This window comes from Cardiocondyla obscurior, linkage group LG04 (assembly GCF_019399895.1).
Source record: "Cardiocondyla obscurior isolate alpha-2009 linkage group LG04, Cobs3.1, whole genome shotgun sequence".
NCBI lineage: Eukaryota > Metazoa > Arthropoda > Insecta > Hymenoptera > Formicidae > Cardiocondyla > Cardiocondyla obscurior.
Window position 1 is genome coordinate 7,626,833 of NC_091867.1, and position 17,626 is coordinate 7,644,458.

The 17,626-nt window shown below is 46.3% G+C and overlaps 2 protein-coding genes across 2 annotated transcripts in view; one reads left to right on the forward strand and one right to left on the reverse strand.

Moving 5' to 3' along the window:
* Poxn (Pox neuro) overlaps positions 1 to 17,626 on the reverse strand; it is a 119,937-nt gene that overhangs the window by 75,679 nt on the left and 26,632 nt on the right. The window lies entirely within an intron of this gene.
* LOC139102192 (protein Wnt-7b) overlaps positions 13,721 to 17,626 on the forward strand; it is a 28,826-nt gene continuing 24,920 nt past the window's right edge. Inside the window, exon 1 of the mRNA XM_070655927.1 lies at positions 13,721 to 13,888. Within this exon, the coding sequence (XP_070512028.1) occupies positions 13,721 to 13,888 (168 nt within the window). The remainder of the gene's footprint in view (positions 13,889 to 17,626) is intronic.

The following is a 17,626-nucleotide window of genomic DNA, read 5'->3' on the forward strand; positions in this document are numbered from 1 at the left end:
CTAAAAGATTCTCGAACGAAGGCACTAATGACGTTGCGTTTTTTTCTCTCTCTCTCTCTCTCTCTCTCTCTCTCTCAGTCGCTTAATTTGCGAACAAAATATAAAAATATTGACGGTGTTCTATTACCATGCCTGACTTTATCCGGATTTAGTACTGTGAATTTTCGATAAACCAAACGAGGCGAAGGGAAGCGCGAGCCATTCGTCTTAGTAATTTCCGAGTATTTGTACCTCTACGCTTCGACCATCGATCGTCCGGCTAATAATGGAGTCATAAACGACCTAACGCGACCGTGGGGTTCCTAGCATTATGCGGCTCGAATTAGAGGCTCCCAGATAATTTATCTAAGGGCGGGGCCAAGGAAATCCTTGAACTCCGCCGCAGGTGTAAGCTTGAATTTTATCATGATAATGAGAACAGGTTGTCGTTTTGTAAGTCCCGGTGTGTGTCACAGAAAAGATGACAGACGCATGTATATACATATACGATAGTTTGAAAATCTTCTTTCGTGTACCTTTGCCGTGTCGATTTAACGGAAACTGACCTAAGTGCGATAATTCACGTGCAAATCTAAATCCACGGGAGATCGTAAGATTCGCGGCAACATATTGTCACGACATCGGTGACAGCGTTATTACGTCGCATTGTCTGTATAGCGTCGTTAATTAAACGGTGATATAAATTACCGGCTACATCGTAAAGCTAATGATGCTCCGTTAAAGTGCTACAGCGTGAAAACTGCGCGCTCGAAATTCACGGCGGGCTGTAAACATTTTTACGGTTTCCCGCCCGTCACCCCGCACAGAATCTTCGACGAGGAAAACGCGAGAGGGTCGCCGGCGGTAGCCGAGCAAGACGAACGTAAAAATAAATTAATTAAAAAAAAAAAAAAAAAAAAAAAGAGAGAATATTCACGATGAATTCTCCAGTGGCTTGCTTTGTCTTTCGCTCGTGTTTTATACGAATTTATATTTCGTGGCAATCGTTACGCAACATGACTTCCGGTACATTCTCTCGTCGCCCCGTAATGTTATAATTATTATCAGCGGACAATTTTGTAGAATAATTTTACACGTATTCATATAAAAAAATAAAAAAAAATAAATAAATAAAAAGAAATTTAATCCTACCCGGCTTTTGTGCCGGTTGTCTATCGAATGCGTCACTCTGCTCAGCCAAACATGTTTCCTGTCGTTTGTCTGGCTTGCACGAATAAAATGACGGAACGTTATTGTCACGAATCGCGCCGTCCGTTCTAACATCAGCGTCGCGTTGCACTACGCTCTAATTTTAACAAGACGGAAACGTATAATTTTAAGATCCTAGAGACCAGGAAGGGTTCCTCTAGGAAAGAAATAAAGAGCCGAGATCTATACGACCGACAGTAAGGCGAGGAAGGTGTATACTTAAATTAAGTGTGCCTCAATCAAAGACGGCTTCGCGCCGGATCCACGCCGAGCTCGCGTCCTTATTTTCGAAAACGGGCCTCGCGTATTTCGTAGCGTTGCCGGGGGTCTCGCGGCGACCACCTTATTTCTTTTTCTCTCCGTCTTGACAGCATCGGATCGTGTGAGGCATGCACGTGAGACGGCGACCCGACTCGACGAGACCCTCTTAAAATCGAAAACATATGGCATACAATTACGACGTAATAGTATATAATTAATGGAATTCGCTCAGGGGGCTCGGCCTGGCTGTTATACGGCACGCTTGTTTCCTCGAACGGCGAAGGGAGCTGCGAGTCCCGCGTGAGGAGGGGGAGGGAGGGTGCCTCAACGAGATCCGTCCTCTGAATAAAATTTTCATCGCCCGCGTGCATGCACTTTACTTACCGTGCATGTATCTGCCGCGTTTTGCATGCCGCGGGACTATAAGGGGGGTAGAAAATTGCCAATTGCGGGAGTTCGACGTACTAATTTCCGATGTCACGAACCCCCATACCCCCAGACGGCACCAATAACTTCCCTGATTCTCGAGCGTGAAAAAAAAAAAAAAAAAAAGAAAAAAAAGAAAAAGAAAAGGAGAAAGAAAAATTCGTCCGAATGCATGGAGCCGCCGTATGTCTCGACTTGTTTATTACAAGATTATTTTATTTTCGGCGTTTTCCTCAGCCGAGTACCGGTCGCATACTCTCATCGCGGATTCTCGAGCGCGACGTTTAATGATCGATTCGTTCCGTGGAACGCCACGAGGTAGCTTGGGGACTGACATCCTTAAAATTCTCTCTCTTGGTACGAGCAATATCAGATCTCATCGCGGCGATCGTTTAGGTAGTACCCCGAGCACTTTTTAAGGACGTTGGCATATAATCGAACGAGGCATACCTCTCACACATATTTAGCCTGGCTGAAATCGATTGGCCGATCGGATCCGGCCGATCCATTCCCACAAAGCCTGCCTACGATAGGATCAAACTTCTGCACGCAGACGTATATCATTCGCCACGTTTCTGAAGTTACATAACGTTATAAGGGGGTAACATACCTGCCTGGCTCGGCTTTTTATTCTTTTAAGTTTCTTTAAATAATAATGTTCCGTCTCAAATGTCAACTATACGTATGTATATATGCAATACATTTTATGTATTTGATTAAAAAATAAAAAAATTCTTTATTATATTTATAACTCTACTATATCTTGTACTTTATTAACGTTAATTACTTTATTTCTACTTTATTTTAAATTAAGTGTTTAATTCGTTTTTTATCAGCTTAAAGTCTCGAGGTCGTAAAGCTTTTGAGATGTTATTTGCGGGGCTTGAGTTAATAAATGCGCAACACATAGCGGCTTGAAAAAAGAATAAAAAAGAAAAAAGAGTTGCAACGCAAAAGGATCTGACCTTCTGCCAGACGTAGGTGTACGAGTAGTCGATTATCCTGCTCGTGCCGATTGGATTCAATTAAACGAACAACTTAATCGGGCCTTCGAGCTAATCCTTCACATTAAACAAAGGATTTTTAATTAGCAAGCGTACGAGTATCGTTTTATCCATATTATTTTGAAGAAGATAAAATCGATATAATTTTATGCGATATAATATTATAAAATTAGTGCATAAGAAATTATTGTTAAATTCCCATTAAATTTACGTATAAATCGCACCATTTATACATATGTATATCTATTACTGTTAGCAGCCAGTAACTGTTGCGGCAACTGATAACAAACTTATCGCAATGTACGATCACTAATATAAAATGATATAAATATCTAATTGCAAATCGATTAAAATCAATATATTTTTATTGCGCGAGTTTGAAAGGCTTAAGACCCATTAAAGCGGATAACGTGCGTCGAGTCATTAACAAGCGTTTGTGATTCTCGCGCATCATCGATGCGATATCTGGTGTGCGATCGAGAGCACGCAATGGCACAAATCCGCGATGGCGGATTTGCGGATATAGACGCACGAGAGAGAAAGAGAGAGAAAGAAAGAAATAAAGATAGAGAGTTCAGTGGCGGACGGCGGGTGGACGAGTAACATTCAAACTGAAGCAAAACGAGAGGCCGACAAGTAGCGAGAGGAGCGACCGGGAGAATATAACGCGCACGGCAGCAATGCGGTGGAAAGGTAACGGGGAACCGGGTGGAAATGAAACGAAGAGGCAAAGTAGAGAGCAGGAAGAGAGTAGGAACGAAAGAAAAGAGCGAGAGAGCGATAGGGAGAGCCCGCGAGGGGGGAAGGGGGGAAGAATCGGAGGGAAAGAGCGAGAAAGAGAGAAACGGGGGCGAGAGCGAGAGGCGAGGGAGAGGCGAGCGGATAACCGGGGAGCGAGAAAGAGGCTCGAGATGCGCGAGGAGGTAGGATCGTAGAGGTAACATCGTAGCTGCGGGACCAGATCCTAAAGGTAGGAGGACTCGGGTTGTGGCCGAGGCCAGTCCATCGCGGGCCCTCCTCTCGGACCGAACACGCGCTTTACTTTCTGCCCGCTCGTTCAAATTCCCAATGCGCGCGCGACGTCGAACTCTCCGCGTGCCGCTCGTCGAGTAACCCTCCGGCTGGGCTCCCTATGGCAGAAAACCCGTAGCCGGCGATCGCAGTGCCGTTGGTTATAGCGCCGATGGTGGTAACGGTGGTGGTGGTGGAGGTTCCGGTGACGGTAGTGGTGCCGGTGCCCAGTAGTGGTGGTGGTGGCGGTTACCTTGAGCACCAGGTTGTATCGCACACCTTGCACAGTTACCCTCTGTTCCAGTTCCCGCACGCGTGCCGGTGTTGTGCACGCGACACGACACAGACGGATCGACAATTACATCCCGCGATAATTGACCGAATAATCACGTTTGTGCATTAAAAATCGCTCGACCAGCGTCGTTCTAACCGTATCTCCTTTTCTTTTTCTCTCTTTCTCTCGAGCATACTTCTCGGCCGATTTTTATCGCTCGGGAGTAGCGCCTATCGATCTCCGATAAAAGATGATAATATCTTTTTTGTGGATGGACAATGCAACGAGCGAACGATCTCGGGACAATAACGTGTAAAGAGAGATGACAACTTTTGCAAATGTAGACCTGCACCGAACGATCAGTTGCTGAAGTTTGGACCGCTAAATAGTTCTGTTAATTGCAAGCTAATTGGGAACGACGTCGAATCGATTCAAACGGTAACGAGCATCGAGCGGCGATCGCCGATGACGATTGGGCGGCGCGCTCTCGGGTCGAGGGTTGCTGATCCGACAGAAAGGGAACACCGGACAGGAAGTGGCGCAACGGAGCTTCACAAGGGATATTCTTCGCGCGGCTTTGTTCGTGACGAGGTGCTCCAAGTCGACGAGGCGCGGATTCAAAAGGACTGACACGGCGGAACAATAAGACAACGAGACAATAAGAACCGGTAGCCGGGGCTTCTCGCGTCGGGAGGGTGCTCTTTGAGCGCTGGAATTCTTCGTTCGAACGGAGCCAGCGGCGAGGCGAAGCTGGCGCGACCGACGATGGAAGAAGAAGAGTGACCGCGAGGCGATGCGAAGCGAACACGTCTCTCTCGTGACTGCCGAACGATCGATCACCGGTTTTTGCAGTTTACGCGATCTCGCCAGCGCGATCTTCGCCGACGGAGGAGAAGATCGTTAAAGCGCGTCTTGCGCTTGCGGGAGTGACGATGATGAGTCGGCCGATAAGTTCCCTCGGCATCGAAATCGTTAACGAGCCGGCGACGGCGATCTCCGCGGCGATGACAATCGGTCGACATTCTCGCATGAGACGGCAAGAGATCGTCGCTCCTCGACGTTAGCGCGTCGCGTGAGCCGCGTATCTGCAATCTGACGATCGGGAACGAATAAAGTACGCCGCGCCGATAATGACGGTACTTAGTTATCTTTTTAATTGGTATCTATTTGCCCGCGCGCGACCGTCGCGCGCTCGTTAGGATCGCCGATCCGCCCGTGCTTCCAGATAAACGCGTCCACCGGCATCGAGCTAGCCGACTTTCTAAGACCGAGCCGGCCGGATCGCGCCTCATTAACGTGAACCGAGTAATCTTATTTGAGGCCGCATTCCACTGATACCGCGGCAAATCGCTCCGAAAAGGTACGCGGAGGCGCGCGCGCGCGATCCACGTTGCCTTCGTGATCGCGGCCGTGACCACCCGCTGATCGAATTTACGGATCGAGAACCCTCCGCGAGCCCCGGTCTCAATTATCACCGGCCCAGAAGTACCACCCGCGGCACGCGATACGTGCCGATACCGATTTGAAGATCCGTGTTCGAGAAACGAGCCGCGCGGCCGCTTAGTCACCGGCGACGAGAGAACGCCTCCTCCGGCAAAAGAGTATTTGGGGACCGTAAATACTCGGCGCACACGGGGCCGCAGAGTTTTAAAACGCGCGCAAACACTTTAGAAAATCCAAATGTTGGCACGGCAGTTCGGCTCTTTCGCACCTGACCGGTGCACGTGCGCGCGCGGCTTTGTGTTACCACGAGGTGCTAACGAGAACGTGGAGTGATTACAGTGATCGAAATCGCGGCAAGAAACTTCTCACGACGTCGCTCGAGGCCGGCGCGCTGGGTAAACACCAGAGACAAAGTTTCATGTTGTAAAAACACAGTCCCCGCGAGTACGAGAGATTGTGCCCGTCGAGCGGTAACGGAGACTGCACGCGCGGCGAATCTCACATGATCCGGCCTAACAACGGAACGGGGTCGGTCCCAGTTCCGGACGATCGACTTCCGGTGAGCGTCACTCATCCGCTTGCCGCGGAAGCGTAAAACTTTGCCGAGTGCACATCCGTTTCTTTTTTATTTTTTTCTTTTTTTTTTTGTTTTATTTTTTACATTCAATATCAACAAGGTGATTGTGATGTAAAGAGATGCGTCGCGGTGATATCGCGACAATCGCGATAGCCCTTCTCATTCTTGGGCAGATCCAGGAGCCACGAAAGACGAGGTGAGAAATAATTATACTTAGCATAATTAAGTTCATTACCATTCGATGACGAATGTACAAATTTAATATTGCATTCAAGCACAAGATTACGCTGAGATCGATGGTCGGGAAATCGCGAGACGAGGCGAAAGAAAGCCTTAACAAATAATCGATTAAATTAACGACGTATTTCTATTTTATCTGTCGGTAATCTCAAAGAGACAACGGTGTAAGAGAGCTGTCAACGTTCCGCGATTATACTGCGCGGCGAGTGAAAATGTTAATCGATAGTTGCCCCAGGCTAGAACGCGTACGCAAATTGCAACGTCGATTACGATCGCTATTCGCCGTAGTAACGTGCAAAGGGATCGGAAGGGAGATTCTCGCGAGGTCGCGATACGCGTGACTCGGACACGTGCTGAAAGCCCGTCATACCGCGTCAAAATCGAATGTCCGCGCTGACTTCGCGATAAAGTCCACTAGCCTCACGACGATGCTGATTTACGCACGGCGCGTTTCTCACAAGAGACAAAGATACGAAAAATTTCACGAGACTGGCCTAATGAAATAATTAATAATCAATAATACATATTAAAAAAATTTTTTTTACCAATTGTTACCTAAAAATGTTTTCTTTTTAATTTATATAAAAATAAAAAAAATAAAAAAATGTACGAAAAAGGTCTTGTTACTAACAAGCATAGCTTCGACATTTTTTGTAATAATAAAATTGATTGTCGAGGGCAAAATTTCGCGTCGAACATATTCGTGTGTGAGCCGATTTCTTGTTCGCCTTCGACGAGTCGGACTTCAACGTGCGCACGGATAATAACGATAACGCGACATTTTACAACATTGTCATTAGCGGATCGGTGCAATCTGCGATCAGCGCGGTATGTCGACTGCAAATTGCCCGAGCCTTCGAAATAAGCGCTGCCTTTCGTCATTTTATCACGGCCGCGATAAGGTCGGTGTCGAAACGCGCGTACGTGGGGGGAGGGAGAAGGCAGGAGAGGGCGAGCTGCAATTTACGTACGACACGTCTTTATTATAAATAAGGGAGCAATACTTCGTGCGAACATTCCGTTTTCGGTTTCCCTTGCCATCGGCGCGGCTGAGAAGATAACATTCGAATGGAAAGTATCAGCGCGCGTTGTAGATTCGAATCACAATCCCCCTGGCGATTCAATCGGGCTTTTGAGATTGATGGCGATTAACCAGAGGTGATTGGTATTTCCTCCGCGACTTAATGCCCGGTTACATAAACACGCTAATGATTTAATATGCGCAAGAACGACCGTCATTCAGAGCTAATTACGGACGTCGAACGAAACGGAACGTTTATGTAACGCGACGCGTAACGCGTGATTGCGGGCTGACCGAATTTAATGTTATGTCCGTACGAAACGGCCGCGGAGAGTGCCTCGTTGTGTTTTACGAGCCGCTTGGCTACCGGCCGCGGCGCGTAATGAGCGCGCTAAGTGGATGAATGAAGCGGCGATGCGACGGAGATTAAGGCCGATCGGGACTGTCGTCGTTCGCGCGACGAAAACGAGATCGTTCCGCCAGGCGCAGCCGACGGAGGGGCTCCTCTTCCCAGGCGTTCTCGGGGGAATAAAATCGTACGACGAAGTGAAAAAAAACGGCGGAATTAAGCTTAACATAATTACAGAGGTGGAACACAAGCTGATAAATTCCCGATGAGCGTTTAACGATGCTTTTTGACGAAATAATCAATTGCGGTACGCCGGAGATAAAAAAGAAACGTTCGATTGAGAAACCTTTAATAAAACGCCCGTGTTTTGACGCGGCTCCGTCTGACGCGAGGATCTGTTCTCCCGTCGAACGTGTTGCAGATTATCGGAAATTAATGATGCGAGACAGAAACGGTGAACGATACACGGACATGTCAGTACGCGTCGTGTCGTCGCGCGGGTATCGCGTTTACTTGCAGAAAATAATTTTTTCTTTTCTTTTGTTTTGGGGGGAGGGAGAAAGGGCAGAGGGCTCCTCTGCCGATTAAAAAAGTAATCGGCTTTCAAAGTTAAGTATTCGAGCACGGGCCGAGCATGGCGTGATGCGTGTATTCCTAAGTAACGAGGCCACAACGCGTTCCTTTCATTTATTATTTGCACGACAAAACGTGAAGGCCTTAATCTTTCTTGTCTCGAATAATCGTCGCTGTCGTTGCGGGAAGAGAGACAATTAAGAAGTGTTATTCTGACCGCATCACAATGTACCATTGTGCATCTTGAATCCATCGTAACGCGCTTATCGCGTATATTATACCCCAAGATCGGCACTGACGGCTGGGAAGATAATAATCTCTCGACGCAACTGACGGCTATCCATCATCACCTATCGCGCCTCGAAATTCTATCGATAAAAATGCATCCCCGGCACTTGAACGCGCGATATACTTAACGAAACGTCAGGTATCAATCTAAATTACGATTTCCAAGTGATCGTGCGCGAGAGGCATAATGTGCAGGTGCGGAAGGGTCCTCATTGATCACGGAGAGATATAGCCCTGAAGCGAGAACTGCCCCCCCGTTATCCCGTGCGCCTCTTAACGTGAGATAGGAATGGAATCGGGGGGTCTTTATGGGTCTCCCGACATAACGAATGTACCGAATCTCTCGACGGTTCATATTTCGAATTGAAAATAATCACGAGTTACGGCGGATCGAAGATAATAACGAGGTTTCTCTCCGGTTCGTTCTCCGATTTTCATGAATCTTAACTTTTCATGAAAACGTACGGGCACTTTGGCGCGAGAGCGTATTATACATCACGCGTACGCGAGGGTATTCGTACGAAACGCCTGGCTTGTGAAAAGGAGCGCCTCCGCGCGTCACCCGAGAGGCCTGTTGACGTTTACAAATAGCTGTGAAAGGGCTCGTACGTTGTAAGCACCGGTAGGCGTGCGTGTCACTTCCCGGGCACCAGGGATCTCCTCGCGGGTACCCGGGACACATGTCGGATTCTATCGGCGTAACAGGGCGATCCACGTAGCGCGTAACGAGAACCGGCGATCGTTTGTCTTCCGGCGCGGTGGCGTGGAAATTGAACGATCACGTCGCGACCTCAGCCGGAGAAACGTTCGTCGGATCGGATTTAATATATATTTATGATAATGATTACACGTCGTTCGCGATCGCCATGCGTGACGTTCACGTGTATCCTTTCGTTCCGGTCCGCCGGATACTTTAACGCGGTGGGCTTTTTCCTCACTCCCGCGGTCGCTCTCCCTCGTTGCGGCTGTTTGTTTAATATATCGGCCAGACGTCGCGAATAATAATCGGCGCGTGCAATACAACGATAATAAATTCGCGCCGGTGCGGTATCGACGTGTAATTACGTACGTGTAACGAGTGCTCTCGTGTCCCGTCAGATTCATTCAATTACGAGTGTCCATCTCGCGCAGCGTGCTCGACCGTCTTCGACGAAGCTCTCCAGGCGAAACAATTTAGTATCTGTTTAGCACAATATATTTCGTGACGACTACACGCTTCTAGCGGTGCGTCGATGTACCGAACCGCAGTCGATCTCTCAGGAAGTGAGAGAAAGACGAAGAAACAGAGAGGGAGGGCAAGGGGTAGGAAGCAGAGAGGGATTAAATTAAGATCCGACAGTGTTAAAGTAAGCCCGGGCTCCGGGGCCGGAGCCCTCCCGTGGCGAGGATAGTGATAATGCCATTCGGTGAGTTCGGTTCGGTAGTGGAGTTCTGTCTTCATCCGATGTCGATGGTAGATGCACCGGCGCTTATTACGGCTCGCGTATACGTGCACCAATCCGTGCGAGAAAAAAAAAAAAAAAAGAGAGAGAGAGGATTTAGAGAGGAATATCCCTCGTCTCGGAGCTATTCTGAGCGCGGACTAAAGACCCGCGCAGTCGAAGCCGGGGATAATGGTCACAAAAATGCATCACATATTTGCGCTGACTCAGCGCCAACCACTGAAGGCGCTACGAAGAGCTCGTCAGCGTCAAAGATTTGCTAAACAATCCGCGCTAAATAACCAAAAACATTTGTCTCTTCCTTTTTTTTTTTTTTTGTTTTTCTGAAAGTATCGTTTCAAACTCAATTTCGGCAAATCAATTTGCGCGCGCGCGAATTAAATTGTATTACTAGTACTCGCGCGACGACTTGAACGATTCGAAGTAGCGTAAATAAATTTCCTATAATACGTAAAAGAGGTCAAGTTTCTTTTTTTTTTTTTTAAACTGCACGACTGTGTTAGAGGTATTAAAGCATAATCAGAGACACTGTAGGACGCACGTTAAGTGCAGCGTGATTTTCGCATCTGTTTCGCGCCTCGTCTCGCCGTGAATACCGTGTCGGTGGAAACTTGTAACTTATCGCGGTCGTTCTCCAAGACATAAACCTGCCCACAAACTCTTGCAGTCAACCTAGCGGTCTATGGTAAGACCTTTATCACGTACTTTCACAATGTTGATGCGACAAATTTGCCGTGGTGGACGAGCTATTTTATACTTCCCTCATTAATAAAACGCTAAATCCCTACGAAAGGATTTCTTTCTCTATAACATTATTTATAAAGTAAACAGGTCTTGCCCGAAACTAAAATATTATTTCTCGAAACTCGGAGGCTGCGATAAAAAGGCAGTGGTCTATTTAATTAGAAAGATGCGCGGTATAAGATTATTCTTTGAGAGATGCGTTGAATTATGCACGAAGAAGCTCAAATAAAAACGTGCGCATTATACTGGTTTCTTCCGTGGAATTCTTCGGGACGATACGCGGCGCACAAAAACCGAGCGAAATGCGTTCAGGGAATTCGTGAAAAGGATAGAAAGAATGGAATCTCCGAGGGGGTAGAGATATTGGGGACGGGTGGGGATGAAAAAGTTTCGACGAAGATCCAATTAAAATAACCAGTAGTCAGGAGACGTCGGTCGAAAGAGGTATAAGGAGAGGAGCGAAAAAAAAAAGAAAAAAAAAAAAGAGAAAAGACAAAGGGCGAAACGAGGAGTTGCGGTTACATAAAGGGCCTCGGTTCTCTAGGAGAAGAAAGGTGGGCGATGGTATACAAAGCGGCATTAAAATATTTCTAAATGCCCGCGGCGGAAGGCCGAGGGAGCCTGATAGTTGACGCGAAAACTTCCGCGGTATTTTGTCGCGCGCGATCGCGATCGCGACTAGAATCGACCTTATAGAAAGCCTCGAGGGGCCTTTTATGATAAATTGTCGCCTTTAACGACTCGCTGATACACTTCGATAAATAAAATCGGTCCGCCGCGTGGGAGAGAAACACGCGTGGGTGCGATCAGAAATTATTAATTGTTCCGTGCAAAGTTATTAGAGAAATGTCGACGACAGCAGACAAATATTTCCCGCGTGTTATGTGGCACATTAACATATTGTGATAAAATATTATGAATGTAAGGAGGAAAAAAAAATATTAATAAATAAATAAGATGAAGTAATATTACAAGATAATTTCCCAGCAGTTTTGAATATTAATTTGATCCCGAGAAACAATCGTTAACTGAGGAATTAAGGGGGTCGTCCGCACAGGTCCGCGACTTTCTATCTGGAAATTATCGTCGTGCAAATCGCAATATCGCCACTCCGTTAGCGCGATCGCGAGCCACGTTAATTCTTATTAGCTTCATTTCTCGCGTACGTACGTTAATGCGCGACAATGCGCGAGCGTATCGCGCCCGCGATAAATACGTTCTCATTGCATAAGAAAGACCGCCGACTGATCAAAAGGAGATAAAAATAGTGCGTCGACGTGACGATTCGAGGGCAATTACACCGGCCGGTGAATCACAGGATCACGTGCTACGATCAATCATGTATAATTACGCGACCACAATCGAGAAGTTGGCGTCCACAACCGAGTCTCGAGAAAATCTTTAGAACAACGTGAGAAATGATTCAACGGTAGTTACGTTTCGTGCCTGTTAAAATATAATATAACGCCGTTACGGTTTGCGCGAAAAAAAATTCACACCGGGAGATAAATAGGCGAGATCGTTTCTGTATCATAGGTGATCTCGCCGCAATCCGAGTTGAAAAAGAATCCGTGACAGAGGCGGGTTTCCTTTTCCTCGAAAAAGGGAAAAAAAAAAAAAAAAAAAATTACGCTCTTTCTTCACGCTCACGATAGGAACGGTTCTGACGAGGAGAAGACGTGCGTGGCGCGCGAAGGGCGTGTTTCTTCATTCCGGATGGTATATGATCAACCACGAGCAATTTGCCAGGGTAGACGGAGCTATTTACATTTAAACTGGTGAACGTTTAAGTATCTTAGCGGACCTATGCGTGTAACAGTCGACCAAAAATAAATGACCGATAATTGGTCGGGAGGACGTTATAATTACATGTATCTACGCTGTCTTGGCGAGCCAATGGCTGATAAAACTCAAGGGTCATTATTTACGTGATATTTCGATTAGAGTCTACAGAGCGATACGCAGTGCGAAAATTACATGCGCGCGATGGAAAATCCGATCTATTCTCGTCCCATGAAAAGGCGCTCTCTCGATTACAAATTCATAGAAAATTATGCTAATGACGCGCTCGGGCGGAATCACTTGGACCGGCAATTTTCGAACCTAGGTTTTCCTAATGAACGACTCCGGCAAAAAGAGCTCGCCGACGCAACTCCGGCTTCCTCGTTCGTACGTTCGCGCGCGCGTTCTATTAGGCGGAAGTGTAAACGTGCACAGGTACGTGCGCGATTATCGCGGATGGCACGCACAATCTTATCCAGGTGACAAAAGTTTAATGTATTCAAACTGCGTTAAAGACTCCGACGCGGGCGACCGCAGCCCGAGCCCGCCGGATAGAGAGAATGCCTCCGCGCCACCGGATAATCACTATAATCCGCGCTTTCATTATAATTATCGCCGTTTATTACGACAGACACTGTTGAGCGAGCGAGCGAGACGAACTATCTCCTGGCCCGGCACGATCGTTAACTACGTCAAATCTAATTAACTTTAATCCGTCGTAATTACATCGACAGCCAGTCATTACTGATTTGAAACGGCGTGGCATGGCGCATTTTACTGCCATTTTCGTCTGTTTGCGCGATCGCTTACGGTAATAACACCTTGGACCGAACGTATCACGTATATTTCACGACGTTTATGTAAACTTTTACAACGGACTGCGCGCGCCGACACGATTACGATCCAATTAATTTCGAAAGTTGTAACTAATTTGATAAGCGAGAAATTAATTCAAAAAAAAATTAATAAATAAATCTAGGTATCGATTAAAGAATACATTTTTAACGTATTGTTAAATAGATTTTTCTTATTTTCCTTATTCGTTTTGACAAGTCTAGTCCCTACATCGCTGACATTTCTCGTGTAAGACGGACGAAATGGGGAAGCCAGCCGATAAATCTTTAGGCGCCAGACTTGAGATTTTCGCCACCTTCCTGGGTGTCAAGTCCTGCCTTTCGGCACTACCTGCTCAAGAGATTAAATCTCGGAGATCCCACGTTAACGGTTTCGGTAACAAAATAGCCACTTTCGTTTTAGATCCTAAAGTAAATAACCTTGTGCTTTACGCTTCGACTCGCAGTCTCGTTTTTAAACAATTGTCAAACAAAAAGGAATCTAATTCGTGTAATTATTTTATATAGTAACCGCAAAAAAAACCCCCAAAAACAAACTAATTATCCAATCAAATGTTTCTGTCGCGCTTTTAGCCGGCAACCTTCTTTAATAATATTCTTCCATGAAACAGCACTCTCATAATGACGGAAATAAACTTTATCAGCTGGACTAAATGGTGCGGGATGTAATTTTTTTTTCTCTCTATCTCTCTCTCTTTCGCCACCGATTGGCTCGGTCTTTCAGACCGCGACGGCACTCGAAGATCCGGCGATGCTTTTAAAGCCGCGTCTTTAACTGTGTCGTTTAACCGCGAATTCCTCGCGTCTATCCCGCGTCGGAATTCGCGGCTGCATATCGCTCTTAACTTTTTCCTATAAAATCGAAACGGAAAAGCCGTAAAGACGTTCTCGTTGACGTCTCCTCGCGATAGGAGTTGTCGATTAAATCTCCCGCATCATCGTAAATCAAGTTTCAACACCGCGTAACCGTTCGTTCCATCTCCGTTTAAATACCTGATTTTTTTTAGGCCTCGCCAGTAGCAATCGCGCTCGCAATAGTCACGAGACATGCTTGCAATACGTAAAAGCTGGTCGTTCTTTTCCCTCCCTATCTTTTCTCTCGAGTATCTCCGAGCATTTTTTCCCGCCACTCCTGCGAACGCTAATAATATTCTGGGAAAGCCGCGTCATTATTTAGCGACTGAATGAATCGTAATTTATTCAATTAATAAACAGGGAGAGATATTCCCTCGGTGCATTTCTTAATTTTTTAACACGAGTTTTTTATGAGATATCAACGTCAATTCTTTCTTTGAAAACACACTATAGCGTCCTTTCTTTTTATTTTTTTTTCTCCTTAATGTAATTTAACTTATTTTATACAAAAGTATAGAAAAATTCTAGGTAAAAAAAATTAATAATTTACGAACGTGCGAGGCGGTAATCTCGTGCCGCCAGTGGTTGGCAGTAAAATTAACAGGAGACGAAAGAATTGTGAGAGATGCAGTTTGACAACGAGTTTCGTGCCGCTATCTAAATCTTATACGTACCGCGCGTCGAGAGCGCATGTCGCTCTCAAGTGTATCTCTTCCGATCACACGTACCGAAATGTCAGACCCATGACCTCCGTTATTCCACCCCGCTATCCATTTATCTCCCGCCATCGTGTGCTCTATTGCACGTGAGCCGCTCGTACCTGCGGCTCCACGAAGACCCGCGGGTTTCACGAGCTTGTCTCTCATCCGCATTTCGTACATATCCTTTGTGCGTCTTCTCTCCCTCTTTTTTCCCTCGGTCGTGCCCCGGTAAGCTGTATTTCCGTCTGCCGCGGTACTTTAATGAGCTGATCGTTATCGGGACATTGAGTCGTTCACATGAGTCATTTCTACATCCCGCTATGTCGCGAGGACCTTCTACAAACTGTCACGCCGACTAACGTGATCCGCTTCCGAATCAACCGCACGTCGGATTTTGCCGTTCACAATGACCGCGTGGCAACTTCAATCAGAAACGTACCACCCCCCGAGGCTTCAAGCTCGCGTGCCTCCTTCACAGCCAATCCGACACCGCACGTTTTCTCGGATCGCAACGGAATCGAAAGGGAAATCAATCGTGCCACGCAATCTGATTACCATAGAAATTTCGTGCTATTATTAGTTATAAATACATACACGATACTTCCCGCGTACCAAAAAAAAAAAAAAACTGAGAAAAACTATTTTATTAAAGTTCATTTTCTGCGCCATAAGCGACGCTTTCACTTTCTCCGCCGTTCACCTACATGCCCGTCGCGCTGTTTTATTTCCGCGGATAATAAAGGATACTCTCGATCCGCCGTGTGGACTTTCCTCACTGTCGATTCATACAAATCGCGACTCGGCGAGGTGGTATGACGCCCCCTCCCCTCCCCCCTCATCCGATCGGCAATAAGGGTCGTGCCTTGAATTAAGCGCTTCGTTAAACTCGAGCCTTCGACTTTATCGCGCCTGCCCGGGCATGTCGATGTGCTGCAAGCTGTAAAGCCCATTCGCATAAAGCACGTAAGTATGTACACGTATACCTGGCGTAAGTGTACTCGCGCGCACATAACTGAAGACTACTCGTGGCTTATTCGCTGTCCCACATATTATGCGACACGACGCATTCATCATCGAGCCAATCTTAATAAACAATCGGCGCTACCCACATTCACGAGCATTGATTACGATTTCGCGGAACCCGCCGAAATAAATCCGATGTCAAACGTGATTTCAAGCAACGTATCCTTTAGGAACGCTTTAGCGTCGCGCGAAACCTCCCTGCATGTCTTTTTTGACGCGCTCTACCTCACTTTCCGTTTCCGTTTCTGCCGTATTGTGCGCACAAAGTAAAATTATCATCTTAATTATACGATTCGTATCAACTAACAAACATTTTCATTAATAAAAATTTACGCGTGTTACCAAGAAGAATAAAAATAGCAAAGAAGCGGCATAAAAATATACGACAGAAGTGCAAAATTTGAAACAAACGCGAGAAAAAGAAAAAAAAAAGTGTTCAAAATACGTATGCGTCTATGTGTAATATGTGGCCGAATAAAATGCTGCGAGATATCTTCTTGGAAATGATTAGCGACCGAATAAAAAGAACTCGTTACTAGCTCTTGCTCGTAGAAAGGCAAATAAATTCACACCGGATTCTCCTCCCTCCCTCCCCCCCTTCCCCGGCGCGCATATAATCTCTATTATGCAAATGGAAATATTCGTGGACGATTTGAGTGGAGGTTAAACCGATCATCGTCGACGACGATCATCGTCGTGGGTGGCCGGAGGCGGATCCAGCGGTAGCAGCGAGAGCCGAACGCTATCAAGCATTCTCGTCCTCCTTTATCTCTCTTTCTCTTTTTCCCTTGCCTTTTCCACCTTCTCTACCTCTCGCTCCTCTCCCTCTGCTACTCGCGAGACAGCCAGGCGAACACATTACGCGGTCTACGTACGTGCAATTATCCCGTCAATGCCTCGGATTTTCAAGTCCCTCGAGAGCCTCGCGCGAGATGCGACCCCGGATTGATTGAGAAATCTTCCCTGTCATTGAGGTACTTGCCTGATGTTGTCTCTCGGAGTTCTTTCCCCCTCCCCCTTTCCGCTCCCCTAATTTCGCGTCGTTTCGTCGACGATTCTTACTTCGAGCCGTGCAGTGACTTGCGGAATTCATCTAACCCACTGTCGCGCGTGTCGCGTATACGATTTTAGCATTCGCCTCGCTTACAATGGAACAATAGATTCCGTACGATGCGATTCAGGTGACGGTAAAGTAAAAAAAATAGGAACACAGCAAACTATTTGCACCAACGTGTACAGAAGCCGAACGATAAATTCGAATTGTTACAAATATTTTTATATATACTAAAACAAACCATGCGGGCGCTATTTTTTAATATAATTTTATTTTTATTTTCCAAAAAATGTTTTACTAAATTAAAAAGAAAAAAAAAACCTAGTTTGTTCTAGTCTCCTATCTCAAAAAGTTGGTGCGTTACGCATGAATTAGCTTGTAAGAAAAGAAAAGAAAAAAAAAAGAAAAAAGAAAAAAAGAAAGAAAAATATTGTTCTAATTTTTTTTTAATGTAACTCACTCGGAGCTTTAGTACGTCGTCGTACTTGGGCGTACCGGAAGTGCCGGTGCGGTACA